The following is a 19,353-nucleotide window of genomic DNA, read 5'->3' on the forward strand; positions in this document are numbered from 1 at the left end:
AGTTTTTTACTAATAACAATTAAAGACAGAAAAAATTACAACTTTTAATATAATTAAAAAAATGAAAATAAACACTAAAGGATAAATAAAAACTTGAAAACATAATCATTCACATTTCTCATTCATTTCTCATTAACCCTACGATTTTACCTTGCCACCCGACATTGTCCTTCTACTGTTGCTCGACATTTATCTTGTCGCCCGAGATTTTCTTGCTGCCGCCTCGCAACATTTTCCATTTGCAATTTGTTGTGATTCAGATTTGCCATTGACCAATGGCCTAAGACATTTGGAGCTGCAATTTTCATTTTGTGACTCAGAGCTACCGAATTGGAGCTGCGATTTTCATTTTATAACTTGGAGCCACTGGATTGCAGTTGCAATTTATTATTTAATACTTTTTGAGAAATTTACTAGTATTTCTCTGCTTTCCATATTTACTTTTAGTTTAGTATTCTATGGCTATTTTAGACCTCAACATAATGTCATTGTCATATGATGAATTTACTTTCAATGTGCATTGTGTAATTTCCAATGTCAAATGATTAATTTAATTTAGATGTACCTTGCATAATATTAATGCCTATTGCCAAATGATGAATTTAGATAGAACATTACATAATGTCAAATGATGGATTCAATTTAGTTGTTTACTTTTGGATTTGCAATTTTACATTGATGATTGCAAAAATGTCAAATGATAATTATGATTCATAATAGTCTAATACAAAATGATGATCATATTTAGATGTACATTTCATAATTATTAAGATTTACTATTTACTAACTTAGTTATTGACATATTGTTGGGATTTAATTTTTTATTTTTATATATTAAATTTTTAATAATTTTATAATTTTTATGACTCTGACGTCCCCTCGTTTCCCCTCGTTTTGGGGTTGCTTATATACGCCCCCTTGTGCGTATCCCCTTTCCTGTGCTTCCCCATCCCAGAAACTTGGTGGAACATTGTTGAAAAAGACCCCTCCAAGACCAAGTCAAATCTCCTTTGATGAACTTGTTCTTCACAAAGTCAACCTTAGTCAAACTGCTTCCAAACTGCTACAACTTCTCAAACTTTGGACCTGCAACTTTGTAATTTTGGACCTGCAATTTCTTGACTTCAGTTTTCGGCTACTACAGAAACCTTAGCTCTTGCACGCGTGGGAAAAAATGGTGATTTCTTCCTTTTTTCTCCTTCGCTTGAATTGCTTTTTTCTTCTAGGGAACTCGGCTTGCAAAGTATACCTATTGATGCCCTAACTCGACTTCTCTTAGCAGGTATGCAATTCGGTCTAGTTGCTGCAACATGTGCCCTATTTTTCTCGCACGTGTGAAGGATAATAGCCGAAAGAAAGTCCAAAAACTTCGCTTCCTCCTTCTTTGCTATGTATTTAGGCTTCTTTCTTGTCTTCTTATCCTCCTTGATCGAACTTCTTGAGAGCTGAATCGATGTCCCTTTAAGTGAGGTCGATGTCTCTTATATATAGGCTTCTCTTCTAGGTCGAATAGCCTTAGTGAGGCCGACTTGTCCTTTCATGTAGGCCAACTTGTTGCAGCTAGGTTGACTTGTCTTGGAGGGGGACTTTGATATAATCTATGACTCAAATAATTTACTTTACATGATACATATTACAACATGCCCAATGGGGTCTTCTATACATGACAATGACTCAATTGACTTGTCGACTCAATGATAAAACCTAGAAGCACTCAATGGGTGCTTGACCTATGAATAAAATTGACTTGAGCATGAAACCCATGCTATAATTTTTTTCTCTTTACATCAAATACATAAAATCATGATTACAATGGACATTATGAAGATCGAACCTAGTTACATTTTTCAACACTCCCTCTTAATTAGGGAGGTATTCATAATCGATACAAGCTACTTGGACATTCTCATACTAAAGAATTCTCATAAGAAGAGTTGGATTGGTAAGCCATCTCATAAGCTATTTATTCAACTTATCTCAGTGCATCTCATCATATCAACCAACATTGTCATATAGCAAGGCCTTGATTAACAACTCTATCTCTCTGCAAGAGTAGAGCACACTTATAGGTAGACAAATGATTTATAGACACCTTCATCATTGTCTCTCAAGGCACATACCCCATCCGAATGTTCATAATGTATGTCCTTTTAGGATCATTCCCATCTTGGATTAATACATCCTCATGGAATTTCCTCTTCAACTACTGTTACCTATTGGATGTCATACCTCATCTTCAAAGAGTATCAAAATCAGCCTCAGATGCTTACCCAATCCTCCATTCTTTCTTCATGGCATGAAGACAAGAATGATGTGTCTATCTCTCCCTACCAACTAGGGAGGATCAACTCATTCCTATAAAAGGAATATACCCAAGCTCCCTCTTAACAAGCGACTTGTTATCAACAACAACTCTCTTCGGTGGAGATACTACTAGCTGCTTGTAGGACTCCTCCTTTCGGCATCATGTCATGAACTTCAACTTCTTGATCGTGGAGCCTTCTTCTTCGTAGGGCATCAAACATCTTCTTCATCACTTCCCCCCAACGAAACATTGTGTTGAACCAATAGTCATGTTATCCTTCTCTTCTTAGGAAGTGATCTTCTAGTCCATATCTAGTCCATATTTATCTGTCCTTCATCTAGCTACCTCTTCCAAGTCATCATTCTTCTAGGATCTTCCATCCATTCTCATGAGTGCTATTTGTAGGTGACTTCTACAACCTTCTTTTGGTAGCCCTGTTTCAACTCAACCAGATGATTTCTCAAAATAAATAATGAATATTAAATCAATGTTACCTTTTTATGATGGCTTTTTGTCATGACATCAACTTCTTGTAGCATCAACATCCTTTCGCATGCTTTATGAATCCATCTCCAAGGCATGCCTTACCAAGGTTCTTCTTCTTCAACATACATATCAGGGTCTTCATAGCTTCTTCATGGAGATATCATATTAGATGTTGAACACTCATCTTTTCTTTCTCACATAATCTTCTTTCACTTTTCTTCATAGCTTGATTCCTCAGGATTGTTCATAGTTCCTTCATCATAGGAACCATAGTTGCTAACCACCTCATATTCTCCATGAGGGCATATTATGTTGATTTCATCTTGTCAATAGAAGAGTTCAAGGTATGTTGTCCACAGCTTCATGTATCATTCTAATGGAAGAGTTTCTTCTTTTTTCACCATGCTCATGAGATGGAGAATTTTAATGCATACTTCTTTTTGCAACCACATGATGACATGACTTTATCTAAATATATACATGCCTTTTCCTTCTTTTGGTCATCCAAACATCCTTTAGCAGATTCCTTTCCTTGCTTGAAGAGGAGAGGACTTCAACCGACTGAACATGCTGCACATCTTTGTCACCATACCATCATCCTTCTAAATTATGGATCCCATACAAAGTGGAATATAGACTATTAGAGAGACACTTGCTTCTTCCAAGTAGAGCTGAATCTTCTTAATGAAGATTTCAATGGAGGATCTTGATGATCCTCTTTTTGCAAATGCTTCTTCGTAATGATGATGATGTATGATGATCTCTTCTATCTTGCTAGATGACTTTCTCCAACCATGTAAACTGCTACTTCGGTTTTCCTTATATGCCTCCAATGGAGATGCCATGAGCTACTCCCTTTCTATCATGATGACTGCTTCAGCCATGTAGACTTCTACTTCAGCTATTCTTCCATGCTTCTATGATGATTTCATCTCTATCTCAGTGCTAATGCATCACCTCTTCCTTTTTTTTTTCCACTTCTTCATTGACATGGGCTTCATTTCTTTCCTTTCTCTTCTTAATGTCCTCCTTGAGTTTAGGACAATTCCTTTTGTAGTGCCCATATTCATTACACTCATAGCATTGGATCTTTGACATACCAATTCTCTTTTGAGACTTCTTTTAAGGCCCAAACTTTCCAAAATTTCCTTTCTTCCTTGTTGATGATGTATATGCTTGAATTTGTTCATTTGAGCCAACATCGTTCTTCACCTTTAACCTGGATTCTTCAATCTTGCATAATGACCATAGATTGGTGAATGGGGTGGTTTCCTTCTTCCCATAGATGTTTGACACAAAGTTGTCCCATTCATTAGGTAAGCGCATTGAGCACACTGGTGGTCATTTCTCGATTAGACATTACTTCTCCAAGTTCTTGTAGTTGATCTCTAATTTCAGATAGCTTCATATTTCATGAAGCTATCCCTTCTTCCCTTGAGATTTTCATCTTGTATAGTTTGGTTCTTAACTATACAATCTCTCCTGCAATACTTATAGAAAATAACTCCACCAATTTGTCATAGGTGTCCTTTGCTGTCTTCAACTTTGCAACACAAGGGATGAGAGGATCCTTGATTGACTCTACAAGGATCCTTGATCTCTAATTTCAGATACCTTCATGAAATATGAAGCTATCCCTTCTTCCCTTGAGATTTTCATCTTGTATAGTTTGGTTCTTAACAATACAATCTCTCCTGCAATACTTACAGAAAATAACTCCACCAATTTGTCATAGGTGTCCTTTGTTGTCTTCAACTTTGCAACATAAGGGATGAGAGGATCCTTGATTGACTCTACAAGGATCTTTTGTGCCCTATCTCTCCTTTCATGTACGTTGACAGTGCTTGAGATTGCTCTTGAGATGGTTTGGTGATGGAGCCCTTTACATATTCAATGAATTCATTCTCCATGAGGATTAGATCCATTCTCTTCTTCCATGCAAGGTAGTTCGAGGTCCCAACCAATTTGTTTTTCTCCTTGCAGAATGAAGTCATTTGATTAGTAGATTGAGACATAAAAATATAGAATACTTACTTGTAAAGTGAAGATGTTTCTTGATGATGATGTGTTCTTTGATGATGACGATGATGCCTTCTTGATGATGATGACGCTTGAAACTGCTTCCAATCTGCTGCAACTTCTCAAACTTTGGACTCACAACTTCTTAATTTTGGACCTGCAATTTCTTGACTGCAATTTTCGGCTAATGTAGAAACCCTAGCTCTTGCACGTGTGGGAAAAGATGGTGACTTCTTCCTTGTTTCTCCTTCGCTTGAATTGGTTCTTTCTTCTAGGGAACTCAGCTTGCAAAGTATACCTATTGATGCCCTAACTGGACTTCTCTTAGCAGGTCTACAATTTGTCCTTGCTGCTGCAACAGGTGCCCTATTTTTCTTGCACATGTGAACGATAATAGCCCAAAGTGTGAAAATTCATGAATCTAACACATCAGAAACCCCTACTGCAATTACTGGTTTACAATGTCCTACTTGTTCTTTACATTAACAAGTTATCTAATTGCATAAACATCAAAGTAAACACTCTTGCAACCTTCACAGATATACAAATCATGCACTGAAATAAACAGAGACAATAACACAAGGGACACCGTTATTTTTGGACAATCATCCCCGGAAAAACCCAATTCCGGAAAACTGGTGCAACTTATAGAGGGTTTGTATTATTAAGCAGATTCGTGAATACAACTAGGGTGCTAGAAATGGCTCACCCAACAGAGAATATCCTTGGCAGTAGTACCTCTATCCGGAGATAGATATTCCGGCAAATCAGCAAACGGATGATCAAACCCCACAGCGACTCTGGCTGTTCCCTATGCTGGACAGCGAAAGTTGCTCCAAGCATTGCTCTGGAACTCCGTCACTCCTCCAGGAGCTGCGTCACCCTCTCCTGACTCAGAATCTGCTGATCTTCTCTCAGTTTGCCCCACAGAATCTCCCCAGCGTTGCCTCTGAGGCTCAGCGTCTGCCTCTGCGGCTTATGCGGCTCACTGCGTCAGCCCTTTTAGGGCCTGCACTGTCTCTCCCGGCACCGCACTACCTCTTTGCTATGTATTCTTCAGCCTTGGATGAAACTACCTTGCTAAATTGCTCCTCATTGCAACTCCGATCACTAACTCGATTTCCTCAGCAAACCCTGCCCCAAAAAATCAAATTCTTTGATCACTTGGTGTGTCTCCAACTGACCCTCAAGCCTCCTCTTATACTTTTCCTGTTAATTCTTCAACGACTGAGATGAAGTCCCTAATCAACGGCTAAGATTAAAACTGGCTTGATCCTCATCAGTTAGAACTTTCTCACCCATATTTTGTTAATACACATTAATATTTTTATTTTCCTAAGTTTAGACTTAGGAACCCATTAAAAATATTAATTATTTTAATAACTCCTCATCTAGGTGGAATTTCTCCAAACGATTTTTGGGTCTTGGAGATCTCATGTGCCTCAGCCTCTCCACCAATTTTCAAGGCTAGAGCACATCTGATGCTACCCAAAATCAACACAAAGATAGTCCAAAAACTTCGCTTCCTCCTTCTCCTTTGCTTGGTATTTAGGCTTCTTTCTTGTCTTCTTATCCTCCTAGATCGAACTTCTTGAGTGCTGAATGGATGTCCTTTTAAGTGAGGTCGATGTCTCTTATATATAGGCTTCTCTTCTAGGTCGAGTAGCCTTAGTGAGGTTGACTTGTCCTTTCATGTAGGTCGACTTGTTGCAGCTGCGTTGATTTGTCATGGAGGGGGGCTTTGACATAATCTATTGTTGATTTGGGGTAGCATCAGATGTGCTCTAGCCATGAAAATTGGTGGAGAGGCTAAAGCACATGGGATCTCCAAGATGCAGAAATGGTTTGGGTAGATTCTACCTGGTTTAGGAGATATTAAAATAATTAATATATTTAATGGAGTTCCTAAGTCTAAACTTACGAAAAATAAAATATTAATGGGTATTAATATAAAACTGGGTTAGAAGGTTCTAAAAGACATGGATCAAGCCAAATTTAATCTTAGCCGTTGATTAGAGATATAATCTCGGCCGTTGAAGGACCAACAGGAAAAGTATAAGAATAGGCTCGAGGGTCAGTTGGAGAATACACCAGAGTGATCAGTCGTTCGATTTTCTAGAGCAGGGTTTGCTAAGAGAAATCGAATCAGTGATCAGTTTGCAGTGAGGGGTAGTGAGTACGAGACAGAGAGACAGAGATAGTGCTGGAAGACCAGCGCAAAGGCAAACACAGAAGCCAGAGGGAACCATGTAGAGGCTAGTAGAGACAACGCAGAGGCCAGAGGGCCTGCGTCATCCACGCAGAGGTTGCTGGAGTGACGCAGAGAGCCAGAGAGGTTATGCAAAGCCTCAGAGAGCTGGCACAGGGGGTTCTCAGGCTAATGCAGAGGCCAGGAGGGCTGACACAGTGCTTCAGTTGTGCTGGAGAGGGTTTCGTGGGGCAGATTTTCTGAATATCTGCTTCTGGGTCTTGGAGATCTCATGTGCCTTAGCCTCTCCACCAATTTTCAAGGCTAGAGCACATCCGATGCTACCCAAAATCAACACAAAGATAGTCCAAAAACTTCGCTTCCTCCTCCTTTGCTTGGTATTTAGGCTTCTTTCTTGTCTTCTTATCCTCCTAGATCGAACTTCTTGAGTGCTGAATGGATGTCCCTTTAAGTGAGGTCGATGTCTCTTATATATAGGCTTCTCTTCTAGGTAGAGTAGCCTTAGTGAGGTCGACTTGTCCTTTCATGTAGGTCGACTTGTTGCAGTTGCGTTGATTTGTCATGGAGGGGGGCTTTGACATAATCTATTGTTGATTTGGGGTAGCATCAAATGTGCTCTAGCCATGAAAATTGGTGGAGAGGCTAAAGCACATGGGATCTCCAAGATGCAGAAATGGTTTGGGTAGATTCTACCTGGTTTAGGAGATATTAAAATAATTAATATATTTAATGGAGTTCCTAAGTCTAAACTTAGGAAAAATAAAATATTAATGGGTATTAATATAAAACTGGGTTAGAAGGTTCTAGAAGACATGGATCAAGCCAAATTTAATCTTAGCCGTTGATTAGAGATATAATCTTGGCCGTTGAAGGACCAACAGGAAAAGTATAAGAATAGGCTCGAGGGTCAGTTGGAGAATACACCAGAGTGATCAGTCATTCGATTTTCTAGAGCGGGGTTTGCTAAGAGAAATCGAATCAGTGATCAGTTTGCAGTGAGGGGTAGTGAGTACGAGACAGAGAGACAGAGATAGTGCTGGAAGACCAGCGCAGAGGCAAACTCAGAAGCCAGAGGGAACCATGCAGAGGCTAGTAGAGACAACGCAGAGGCCAGAGGGCCTGCGTCATCCACGCAGAGGTTGCTGGAGTGACGCAGAGAGCCAGAGAGGCTATGCAAAGCCTCAGAGAGCTGGCACAGGGGGTTCTCAGGCTGATGCAGAGGCAAGGAGGGCTGACGCAGTGCTTCAGTTGTGCTGGAGAGGGTTTTGTGGGGCAGATTTTCTGAATATCTGCTTCTGAATAGAGAGTTATTACTACCAGATTATTTTCTCTGTTGGGTGAGCCGGTTTGGCATCTAGTTGTACTCAGGTAGACTGCATAATAAAATAACCCTCATAATTACTGCACCAATTTTCCCAAGTTGGGTTTTTCCAGGGACGTGCTGTCCAAAAATAACGGTGTCACTTGTGTGTTTGCTATTTCTTTCAGTTGTTGATCTGTAGATGGTTGAGACTGTATTGTGTTTATTTTGTTATTTGTATGTTCAAATAACTTCTTTGTAATTAACAAGTAGGAGAAATAAACCAGAGAATACAGATAAAACTTCTAACGGGTAATACTTAGAAATTTCAACATGGTATCAAAGCATGGTTGCAGATAACAGGAGAGTTGAAGGCACTAGTTGAAGCAGAGCATTTGCAACAGAAACATCCTTCCCAAGTGACAGAAGCTATTCCTAACAGAAAGCAGTAGAGAAGGCTTGACGCAGAGGGACTGCGTCATTAGATCGGGCTAGAGAAAGGTCAGCGCAGAGGCTAAGGAGGGCAGAAAAAGGGCTCACGAAGAGCCACGCAGAGACTAGGAGGGTTGACACAGTTGGCTTGGGGAGCATTTTAGGAAGTGTCGGGATTGCGCAGAGCCTAGAGGCTCAGTCCTTCGGTCGCTGTAACTGGTGGGGTGCTGTTGCTGTCGAGACAAAACAATACCTAATGGGGCAAAACCAAGGTAGAGGGAGTTGCTACCTAGGCCAATTTCTAGCCAAGAAATCTAGATCAGTGTTGCAGGTGCATAGGAGATCGAGGTGCGACTCGACGGTTGGCAGGCGGATTTTTAGGAGGGAAATCGAGACTCAGAGGAAGTCTAAGAGAGAACTTCCAGAGGGAAGTAGAGACTCGAAGGAGTCGAAAGGAAGAGCAGAGAGATGGCCATGAATGGACTGAGGGATCAGGACAAGCTTGATGGGGCGTCCAACTTTGTGGTTTGGAATCCCAGGATCTTGTCCATTCTAGATAGACATCGCATCAAGGCCTTCGCCTTGATAACTGTGGCTATCCCGGTTGACCCAACTGACAATGAAAAGTACGAGGAGGCAATGGCCAAGGCGAAATGCATCATCCTTGATGGGGTCAAGGATCATGTGGTCCAACATATTCCTGAGAGGGAGACGACAAAGGAAATGTGGGACACCTTGAAGACGTTATACCAACATACTTCCGTGCAAAGGAAGAGGTTACTAGAGAATCAGCTGTGGTCATACCAGATACAGAAGGGGGAGCAAATAGATCACTTCCTCGACAGATTGAAGGAGATCGGGACCAACTGACTTCCATAGGGGCCATGCCAGATCAGGAGTTGATGGTGAGGACCGCTCTAAATGCAGTCTCCGAGGAGTGGGAGACATTCGTCTAGAGCATTCTGGGCAGGGCGACTCTTCCAGATTGGGAAGAATTATGGGCGGCTCTTCGTCAAGAAGAGATTAGACGACTGTCCAAGACGGGAAGTAGGAGCAAAGGAGTTCAGATCAAGAAGGAAGAGGAAGAGGATGCAACTCTGGCATCTGCAGGGAAGCAGGAGAAGAGGAAGAAAAAGGACCTCTCTAAGATAAAGTGCTTCAACTGTGGGGAGCTGGGGAATTATGCCAACCAGTGTCCGAGGAAGAAGAATAAGGGAGAGGCGTCTGACTCCAAGGCAGTGCCAGCGAAGGCGGAAAAGGAGGTAGAGGAGGATGATGGTTGTGCCATTAGTGCTCATGTACCTCTAGAGAAGAGGTGGGGAGATATCGAGCTGTAGTCAGGAGGACTATAGATGATGAGGGGCAGGATCCTTGAGGTGCCCAAACTCTTGGATTATACCTTTCTATGCAAGCCTTGAAGAGAGAGTAACAGGACTGGCGGATGTCGGTAGAAACGGATGCGGATGAAGCGACAGAGAGTGCTACAGTGCAGCAGTCCCGGGCAGCACAGAGCTAGCAGGCTGCGACAGTGCGAGAGGCATAGAGGATGTTGCAACAAGTGCAGGATGGCATAGAGAGGTTTGCAGCGGTGCGAGAGGCAGGGAGTTGTTGTAGCAACGCAAAGGCAGTAGAGGGAGCACGAGATAGTGACAGAGAGAGCTTCAACATCGAGAGTGTTTCTAGCCTGACATGGATGTCAGTAGTTGGGTGGATCAGCGACTTACTTCCGAGTAGATGAGTTGCAATGCAGTAGCAGTTGGCAGTAGCACAATGCAACATGATGAGAAGGCGTTGCAGTGCAGATGCATTGTTGGGAGAAAGGACCAACAATAGCATAGATGTAGAGGGAGCTATCGTACGGATGCAGCAATGGTAGTGGCAGGGCCATGGGCAGCAATATAGGATGCAACAATGCAGAGGATGTTAGGTGGGGAAGCCTAGCATCAACAAAGGTACCGGTGCCGTATAATCAGAGTGATGCTCAGTGTGGAGTATTACTAGAGCACAATCCTCGCTAAGAGGGAGTATTGATTTGGGGTAGCATCGAATGTGCTCTAGCCATGAAAATTGGTGGAGAGGCTAAAGCACATGACATCTCCAAGACCCAGAAATGGTTTGGGCAGATTCTACCTGGTTTAGGAGATATTAAAATAATTAATATTTTTAATGGAGTTCCTAAGTCTAAACTTAGGAAAAATAAAATATTAATGGGTATTAATAAAACTGGGTTAGAAGGTTCTAAAAGACATGGATCAAGCCAAATCTAATCTTAGCTGTTGATTAGAGATGTAATCTCAGCCGTTGAAGGACCAACAGGAAAAGTATAAGAGGAGGCTTGAGGGTCAGTTGGAGAATACACCAAAGTGATGAGTCATTCGATTTTCTAGAATGGGGTTTGCTAAGAGAAATCGAATCAGTGATCAGTTTGTAGTGAGGGGTAGTGAATATGAGACAGAGAGGTAGAGATAGTGTCGGAAGACCAGCGCAGAGGCAGAGAGGCAGACAAAGAAGCCAGAGGGAGCCATGCAGAGGCTAGCAGAGACAGCGCAGAGGTGAGGAGGGCCCGCGTCGTCCATGCAAAGGCTGCTAGAGTGATGCAAAGAGCCAGAGAGGCTGCGCAGAGCCTCAGAGAGCTGACGCAGGGGGTTTTCAGGCTGACACAGAGGCTAGGAGGGCTGACGCAGTGCTTCAGTTGTGCTGGAGAGGGTTTTGTGGGGCAGATTTTCTGAATATCTGCTTCTGAATAGAGATGTATTACTGTCGGATTATTTTCTCTATCGGGTGAGATGGTTTGACACCCAGTTGTACTCAGATAGACTGCATAACAAAATAACCCTCAGAATTGCTGCACTCCCAAGATGGGTTTTTCCGGGGATGAGTTGTCCAAAAATAATGGCCTCACTTTTGTGTTTGCTATTTCTTTTAGCTGTTGATTTGTAGATGGCTGAGACTGTATTGTGTTTATTTCGATATTTATATGTTTAAATAAGTTGTTTGTAATTAACAAGTAGGAGAAATAAACCAAAGAATACAGATAAAATTTCTAACGGGTAATACTTCAAAATTTCAACATCTATGACTCATATAATTTCTTTTACATGATACAACATGCCCAATGGGGTCTTCTATACATGACAATGACTCAATTGACTTGTTGACTCAATGATAAAACCTAGAAGCACTCAATGTGTGCTTGACCTATGAATAAAATTGACTCGAGCATGAAACCCATGCTACAAAATAATAATAATAATAAATTTTCTTTTCCTCTTTACATTAACTACATAAAATCATGATTACAATGAAGACCGAACCTAGTTACATTTTTCAACAAATCTTACCTTCGGGGTTGGGAGTGTTGGAAAATCAATTGAAATGGCAATTAAAACGATTTTCTTCTTAATGACATTAACTTGTGATATTTTCATTATTAGTATTCAATTTCTTAATTATCTTTTCTTATCATCAAGATTAATGCCAAGCAAAAAAAGAGAGAACACAAGATATAGGCAGGCTGCCAGGGCAAAAACCCCTCGAGGGGAAAACCTAGTCACAAAGTCTTCCTTCAGTAGATTCAAAAGATGAGACGACCAAGACCCTTACAATCTAAACCAAGACATCCTCCATCCATCAAGTCAATCTTGTTATGCATCAGTTCCATGGCTTCCCGTCGCTGTCAGTCTTCTTCACACTTGTCCAATCCGAGCTTCTTCATCTTGTGATTGCATCATTATAATAACACTGAGATACTATGGACATATCACTGTAGTAACACCGAACTGAAGTCACTACAATGCATCACCGAATGGAGGTCATTGTAATCCGAACTGTCTATACTGAGATATCCAAACTTCTCTGTGCAAAGGTACTGAACATATATCTCTGAAACCCTATACAAACTTCTGTGTCATCTCCGAAACTTTCTCTGAAATAATGCGAGTTTTGTGATTGGTGTTATGCGAAGATCCCAAGCAGGTATATATAGTGGTTGCCCCATGTAAATAGGTCGACATAACATTGTGAACAATTGCGTCTTAATTATTGAGCCGACATGCATATTCTTTCATTTGTGTAGGCCGACATGTGATCTCCTTATGAAATTTGACTTGATGGAGATTCTTTCAACAGCAAGGAGACTTTGATGGATGGAGGAGTCTTTACAATTTTTTTTTGACAATAACCTAGAGCCTACAATGGAGGCTTGAAGTATACATTTGACCCAAGCATGAAACCCATGCTTTAATAAGTCAAATCAAATTAATAATAAAAATTCTTTTCACTTTCTTTTGGCAAATATGTTACATTTGACTCAAGTACAATAATGAAGACCGAACCTAGTTACATTTTCCAACAAGGAGGCCCACCTTCAAACATACGATCATGACATATGAACAAGGGCACAAAATCGCTGGCTCAGGTGGCGGAGAATAAGAGCACATCAAGCTATCCGGTGGCTGCCAGGGGCTGCCGGCTGAAGACAAAGCTAGGAGAAAATTTTCTCCTATAGGGGTCACCCACTAGTGGTGGGTAACACTTTTCACTAGGGATGACTTGACTTGAGGGAGGGGTGACTTGACTATCTTAGAGCCAAAAATTCAAATTTGAAATTTCAAAATTGTCTTTTTCAAATCCAACACGAAAAGCATGTCTTACAATAATTCTGTCAACGGCTAAATGATCAAAATGACATGAAGAACATGTCTTACAAATTCTTTATACATTACAATGCCCAGAAATATAAATTATGAAAACCGACCATAGCTACAAAATTCAACAATCTTCAACTATAAATAAACAGAGAAACAATAATGTATTAAGTAGCTTAATTCGAACTGCAAATGCTGCACAGTATTCAACTAAGGGCACATGTTGCAACTTGCAAGGTGCTACTTGTATTCAGCCATTTTAATCAATAGAAACAAATAACTGGATATTCCAAGAAGAGTTGAAGGTAGAGATGCATAGTAAAACTACAGGACCTAAGTTTTGCTTCTAAATGAAAATAACCACTATTAATTGCAATTTACTGCTTACAAATATTATGAAGTCTAAGAAATCTTATATATAGGCTATCTGAGATTTTATTGCCTTCATTTCAAAATATAACTTGTATGTGCATGCTGTATTTTCATTCTTTTGTTTTCTGATTTTGATTTTAATAATCTTTTTGCAGTTAGAATATTTTTACATGAGGATTTAGAATTTCAAGGATTGCATTTGTCTCTCAGTGATTTTGTTGAGGCAACCTTGTTGACTGGAGCTTGTTTATTGTGTTATGGATTCATTTGCCAGGTGGTGGGGAAATGATTGATGATGTATTTCTGGACCATTCTACATACGCAGAGCCTCCTTCTAGGTAAGAGTTTTGTCCATTTCTCTCATAAAACTGTGAATTGGTAGCTAGAATATGTTCACTGAAATTGCAGTTTCCATAAATTGAATCTTTCTGCTAATTGCCTGAAGAATTGTGTGTCTTCTATGAAGCAGTGTGTCAATAATACCAAAACTATTTCATAATCATTTTGTTAAACAGTGTACAGTTATATTTTTTGGAACTATTCCAGAGTACATTTTTCTTAGTTCAACATTGATTGGACATGAATCTGCTGCATTTCTGTTTTGAATGATAGATTGCATTTTTCCTTTAAGGAGATTAAACAGATTTTAACTTATAGGTAAAGATCACAGTGCCAATTACCATATTTGTTAGGGATGCTTTTTGTGACTTGCTTTGGTGGTGGTGGTAAGGACTGTATTGAATTGTATACCTTTTTGAGGTAGTATCCTTGACTGAGGTGCACGTTTCTTTGTTATAGATTTGAGGCGGGCACTCCAGCTATTGGTGAGGCCATAGGACTTGGGAAAGCAATAGACTACTTGTTGGGCATTGGAATGCAGAAGATTCATGAATACGAGGTAAATAGTAGATCATAGTTGCCTTGAGGTATGATGGCAGACCTGTTTCTTGCTTTCCTTTCTATAAATCATGCAAACATAGAAGGGGTGAAAAATATTGGACAAGGAATATGACAAAACATGGCGTTTTTCTAATCATTGCTACTAAGAATGCTCAAAATGTTCACCGCGTCAACTCAGGTTGCATCTAAAGTGAGCTGAGTTTACTCTCTGAATCAAAACTAGGTTGAACTCACCATGAAGTGACAGTTTTTTTTTAAACTCAGCAAGTACTTTGGGACTTTGATCCAAATTCTGGACTTGTAATTTGTTTTCTGATGTTTTGAGTATTTCCTTGGCTTTTATTATACGTGGAGTTTTATACCAAATTTCTCCTTTTCTAGAGTCATACTCTTGCTTTGAGGCTTTGCTGAATATTTTGAGCCCAAATTGTTGCTCTTTAGTTCTAATGATCATTGTTTTCTAAATATATTGTGTTAAAAATTTTAATTATTTACTTTTGTACGAATCATAAGTGGTAATGATAAAAATAGAGCTTAGGTATTGCAAACGTAATGCTCGGCTCATGTTATGTGGTTCTATGATGGAAAATGGACTTGTTTCAGAAATAAATTTCAAGAGTTATGTTTCCTTTGTGACTTTTTGGCCCAATACTGATATTGGAGCAGGGCTATGTGCATTAGTTTCAATTAATAAATTGTCTATTTTTAAAGTGACATTAGATATTGTAGTAGGAGCTAGGATCACATCTATTAACTGCACCATGTCATTAGAATCTTAGATATTAAATATGAATATAAAGTACTAGTTTTCAAACTTGTGAATTTCTCGTTTTTGGTTAGGGTTGATAACTTGGTAGGGTTTTCTTTATCACAGGAAGGTCAAGGCATGATATCTCATATAAAGAGATGTGTCCAGTTTATTCACTTCCCATGCATTCTATAAGCATCTCTAATACCCTAATATGGAGGCCAGATATTATCCAAACATTTATTATTAACTATTACTTACTTTCATGTATTCATTCCACCTCCTATGATGTGTATATTGTCAATATATAGTGACCTTAAATAGGCATTAAGGTACATTAAAATTTAAAACCACGGGCTCAGTACAATGGGGCTTGTTATCCCTCATGTTAGTAGGGGTATACATATATTTTTGCAGTACATCTCATTCCATTTTAAGCCCAAGGTCACAAGTTAAGGCCTTGTAACAACCATGCGAGGCCTTGTATTAGGTATCCTAGAACTTGTGTTTGGTTGGACCATGGCCAGTCCCTTTGGATTCATCTCTGGATCTTCTTTTCCCAGATAGGAGTGGAGGGCCTTGGATGGGCTTACTTGAGGACTTATTGTTTTATAGGAGCTTGCTTGTGTAGGGGTGATCACCAATGTATAGGCCATTATAGCCCATGTTAGGGTACACCTATGTCTTACCACATGGTTATGTGTTTATTGAGTTTGTACGTGGCTTTGTTGCCGTGTCCCCCAAATAGTTCTCATACATGGCAATCTCACAAAGTCAACTTTTCACATTTCCCAAGGCAGTTCACTTTTCCCATCGAAAGCAGTGCTAGAAGTGAAAAAGTCAAGTTGGTCCCAAATTGTTCAGTTTGATAAGAGGATGACATGCCACATTGAATCTTTTCAAACAATGAAGGCATTGTCAAGTTAGAACTGGTCAAAGTTGGTCAATAGGTACTAAAGGTTTTGAGGTAGTAGAATAGGAGCAATGTTGGGTGACGGGTCACTTTTGACATGCATCATGTCAAAAGTGGTCTATAGGAAGAGAGGAACAAAGCACGTCTCAGATTCTTCGGACTCCTTGGGGGGTAAAGATCTAGCACCGGGGTGTGATGACATGGCAGATGCAGTGATAAAGTGGTAATGTGGGGCATGCCATGGAAAATTGGAGCAAGGCCTAGGTGAAATCAAGCAAAGTTACAACAAATCCAAGTGGCAAAATCATCAAATTCACTAGGGCGTTGGAGATAAAGCAAAAAGGTGGTGAAGTTGAGTTTACTATTCGTTAATTGTTGAGTCAACTAGCTGTTATGGAAGGCCAAGTCAGACATTAGGGCATCATTGGACCATTCTCTAATTTCAAAGGGAACGTTGGCCCTCCAAAGGAATCTTGAGTCAGTTTGACCCCTTACTAGGCAAAATCATGAATGTAATTATAATTTTATTAAAATCTCTTAGTCTCCAGCATGTGGATGACATGAAAAATATTTTCTTAGAGGAAGAATCCAATTAGCCGTTAGAATTTTTTTATGAAAGGTGAGCCTCTCCTCTAGTAAAGTTGTTGTTGTTGTTGTGTGAGAGCATATGCCATAATGATAAGGAACTCATTGTGCAAACTTGTGTACTAAGGGACTGTAAAGGGCCACAATCCCTAGTGCGGGAGCCCTAAGAGTTTTCTTATTATAGGACTAATAAGAAACAAGTTTGGGCGTTAAACTCTTATGTACTATCATTGATCTCATTGCTAGTATATTTTTGCTATGCAAAATTTTTGAAGTTAGGCACTGCTAGTGTGGTTATCTTTCTAGTTAAGACATATACCAGACCTAGAGTGCATGGAATTCTAACAATGGGAAGATTTTTACTAGGGTCATGATAGAGGTGTTCAACAATCAATGCCGCAAATGGAAATGTTGCAATCTCCCCAATCTTGAAACCTTGAAAACTGTTCAATCTGCTGGATTTTGAGTGGGATCTAAAATTCTACTTTCTCTATATGAAACACAATGAGGTTGGACCCACTCTCAAACATCCTATAACAATTAATGGTAATGTTAAAAATTTGACATTACCATTGATTGAATAGGATTAGTAGGGCCCTAAGGTTGAATATTAGGCTTCCCCACTCATAAATTATTGTTTCTAGGCAAAATTTAGGAGGGACGACCACATGCACCCCTTTTGGGGAAATGCATCCCCACATTGGGAAACGTTTCCCCTTGCATTTCCCTGAATTTTGCCAAAAGGGGGACATGGGGAAACATTTCCCTAGATGGCCCCCCATTCCAGGAGCATGGGAAATGAGGGGAGCATGCCCACCACCCTATATGGGACGTGTCTCTATGAAACATGGAATAGAACACCCTTGCCAGGAAGGAAATCTGCATACATGCATCAACATGTGTCTCCTAAGTTGAAACTCATGCCCTCCTAGAATAGATCATTCTTACATGCACTACGCACTCCTAACTTGGGAACTACACCTTCCTAAAAGTAGCACATGAATGCTGCAAGAATGCATGCACGCTCAATTATTGGTTGCCTTCTAAATTGTCTTGCCCCCATAGTGGCTTCTCTAATGCTGTGCACTCAAATAACTATTGTTGTGCAATAATCAAGGCTTTAGAGATCTGCTAAGTGTACCAATTTTAAAGGAGAATAATGGTTAGGAAACTGTGGAAAGTCTAACACTATACACCCTCTCTCATTTGTATATTGACATGGTGGACATTATGTTGAGTTGTGTATCTATACACCCAATTGTGAAAATTTGGATGCCCAAATTTCTATTGCAACAACTAATTATGTATCTTCTATTTGTTAATTACTTGAACAAAATTATTTACTGTTTCCTACAATACACACCGAAACTAATACACTGCAGCCTTCGCCATTTAAATAAAATGCGGAAACAAGAACTTGAATAAGAAAGAAATACACAACACTTCTACATAGTTATTTTTGGACAAATGTTCCCAAAGAAACCCAATGTGGAAAAACGGTGCAACAAATGAGGGTTTTATTATTATGCAGTAGTAATTTCTGAATACAATCTTTGGATGCTCTACTGGCTATCCAGTACAAAGAATATCACTGACAGAGAGATAAGTGAGATTACCTCACACTATCACTGGAGATTTGATTGATCCAGCCACTGAATAAATGACCCCTGGCTGCCTCTCTGCAGTCACTGCATCAACCCAACATCACAGCCTCTAGGGATTGTGTCGACCCTTCTACTGATCGATTTGCTACCCAAGAACTTCAATTTTCACCTCCCGGTCTCACACGCTGGCTTCTGGCCTCCAAAATCGATTCCTCAAGCAAATTTTCGGACGTACTCAAGGCTTTGCGCTGCCTCTGTGTCAACCTACACGTTAGCGTCTTTTGGCTTTGCGCTGCCTCTCCTAGATTTCTCTCTGCCTGCTCTGCTGAGTATTCCCGGATCAGGAGAAATTTCCAACCGAAACTATCCTTGCCCCTCATTGCAAAAGCTCACTTCAAATTTCTCACCGGCAGCTGCTCTGCTTCAGAAATTTGATTTTCTGAACTCTACTCGATATGTTCTCCAAGTGCCCCTCAGGTCGCCTCTTATTTCTTTTTGTTGGACAACCAACGGGCCAGATTAACGTCTAATCAATGGCATAAATCATTTTGGCTTGATCCTCGTCTTCTTCTAGAAGTTTCACCCATAGTTAGATTAATACCCTTTAAATATTTTAATCTCATAAGTTTAGACTTAGGGTCCCATTAAAAATAATTAATTATTGTAATAAAACTGTTTGCGGGTGGAATTTCCTAAAATGATTTATGGGTATTGGAGAATGCATGTATCTTAGCATCTCTGCAAATTTTGAGACTTAGAGCACATCTGATGCTACTAGAAATCAACACTCTCTCTTAGCGAGGAATGTGCTCTAACAATGCAACCTGCTGAAGC

The 19,353-nt window shown here is 40.0% G+C and overlaps 1 protein-coding gene across 1 annotated transcript in view; it reads left to right on the plus strand.

Annotated features, from left to right (window-relative positions):
• Positions 1 to 19,353, plus strand: part of CPNIFS (chloroplastic NIFS-like cysteine desulfurase) — a 367,346-nt gene that overhangs the window by 335,055 nt on the left and 12,938 nt on the right. Inside the window, exons 7-8 of the mRNA XM_089433058.1 lie at positions 14,044 to 14,107; positions 14,568 to 14,667. Coding sequence (XP_089289184.1) covers positions 14,044 to 14,107; positions 14,568 to 14,667 — 164 coding nt within the window. The remainder of the gene's footprint in view (positions 1 to 14,043; positions 14,108 to 14,567; positions 14,668 to 19,353) is intronic.

Source organism: Pinus tabuliformis, chromosome 5_1 (genome assembly GCF_031772625.1).
Source record: "Pinus tabuliformis cultivar Carrire ecotype Pingquan chromosome 5_1, CPIR1, whole genome shotgun sequence".
Taxonomy (NCBI): Eukaryota; Viridiplantae; Streptophyta; class Pinopsida; order Pinales; family Pinaceae; genus Pinus; species Pinus tabuliformis.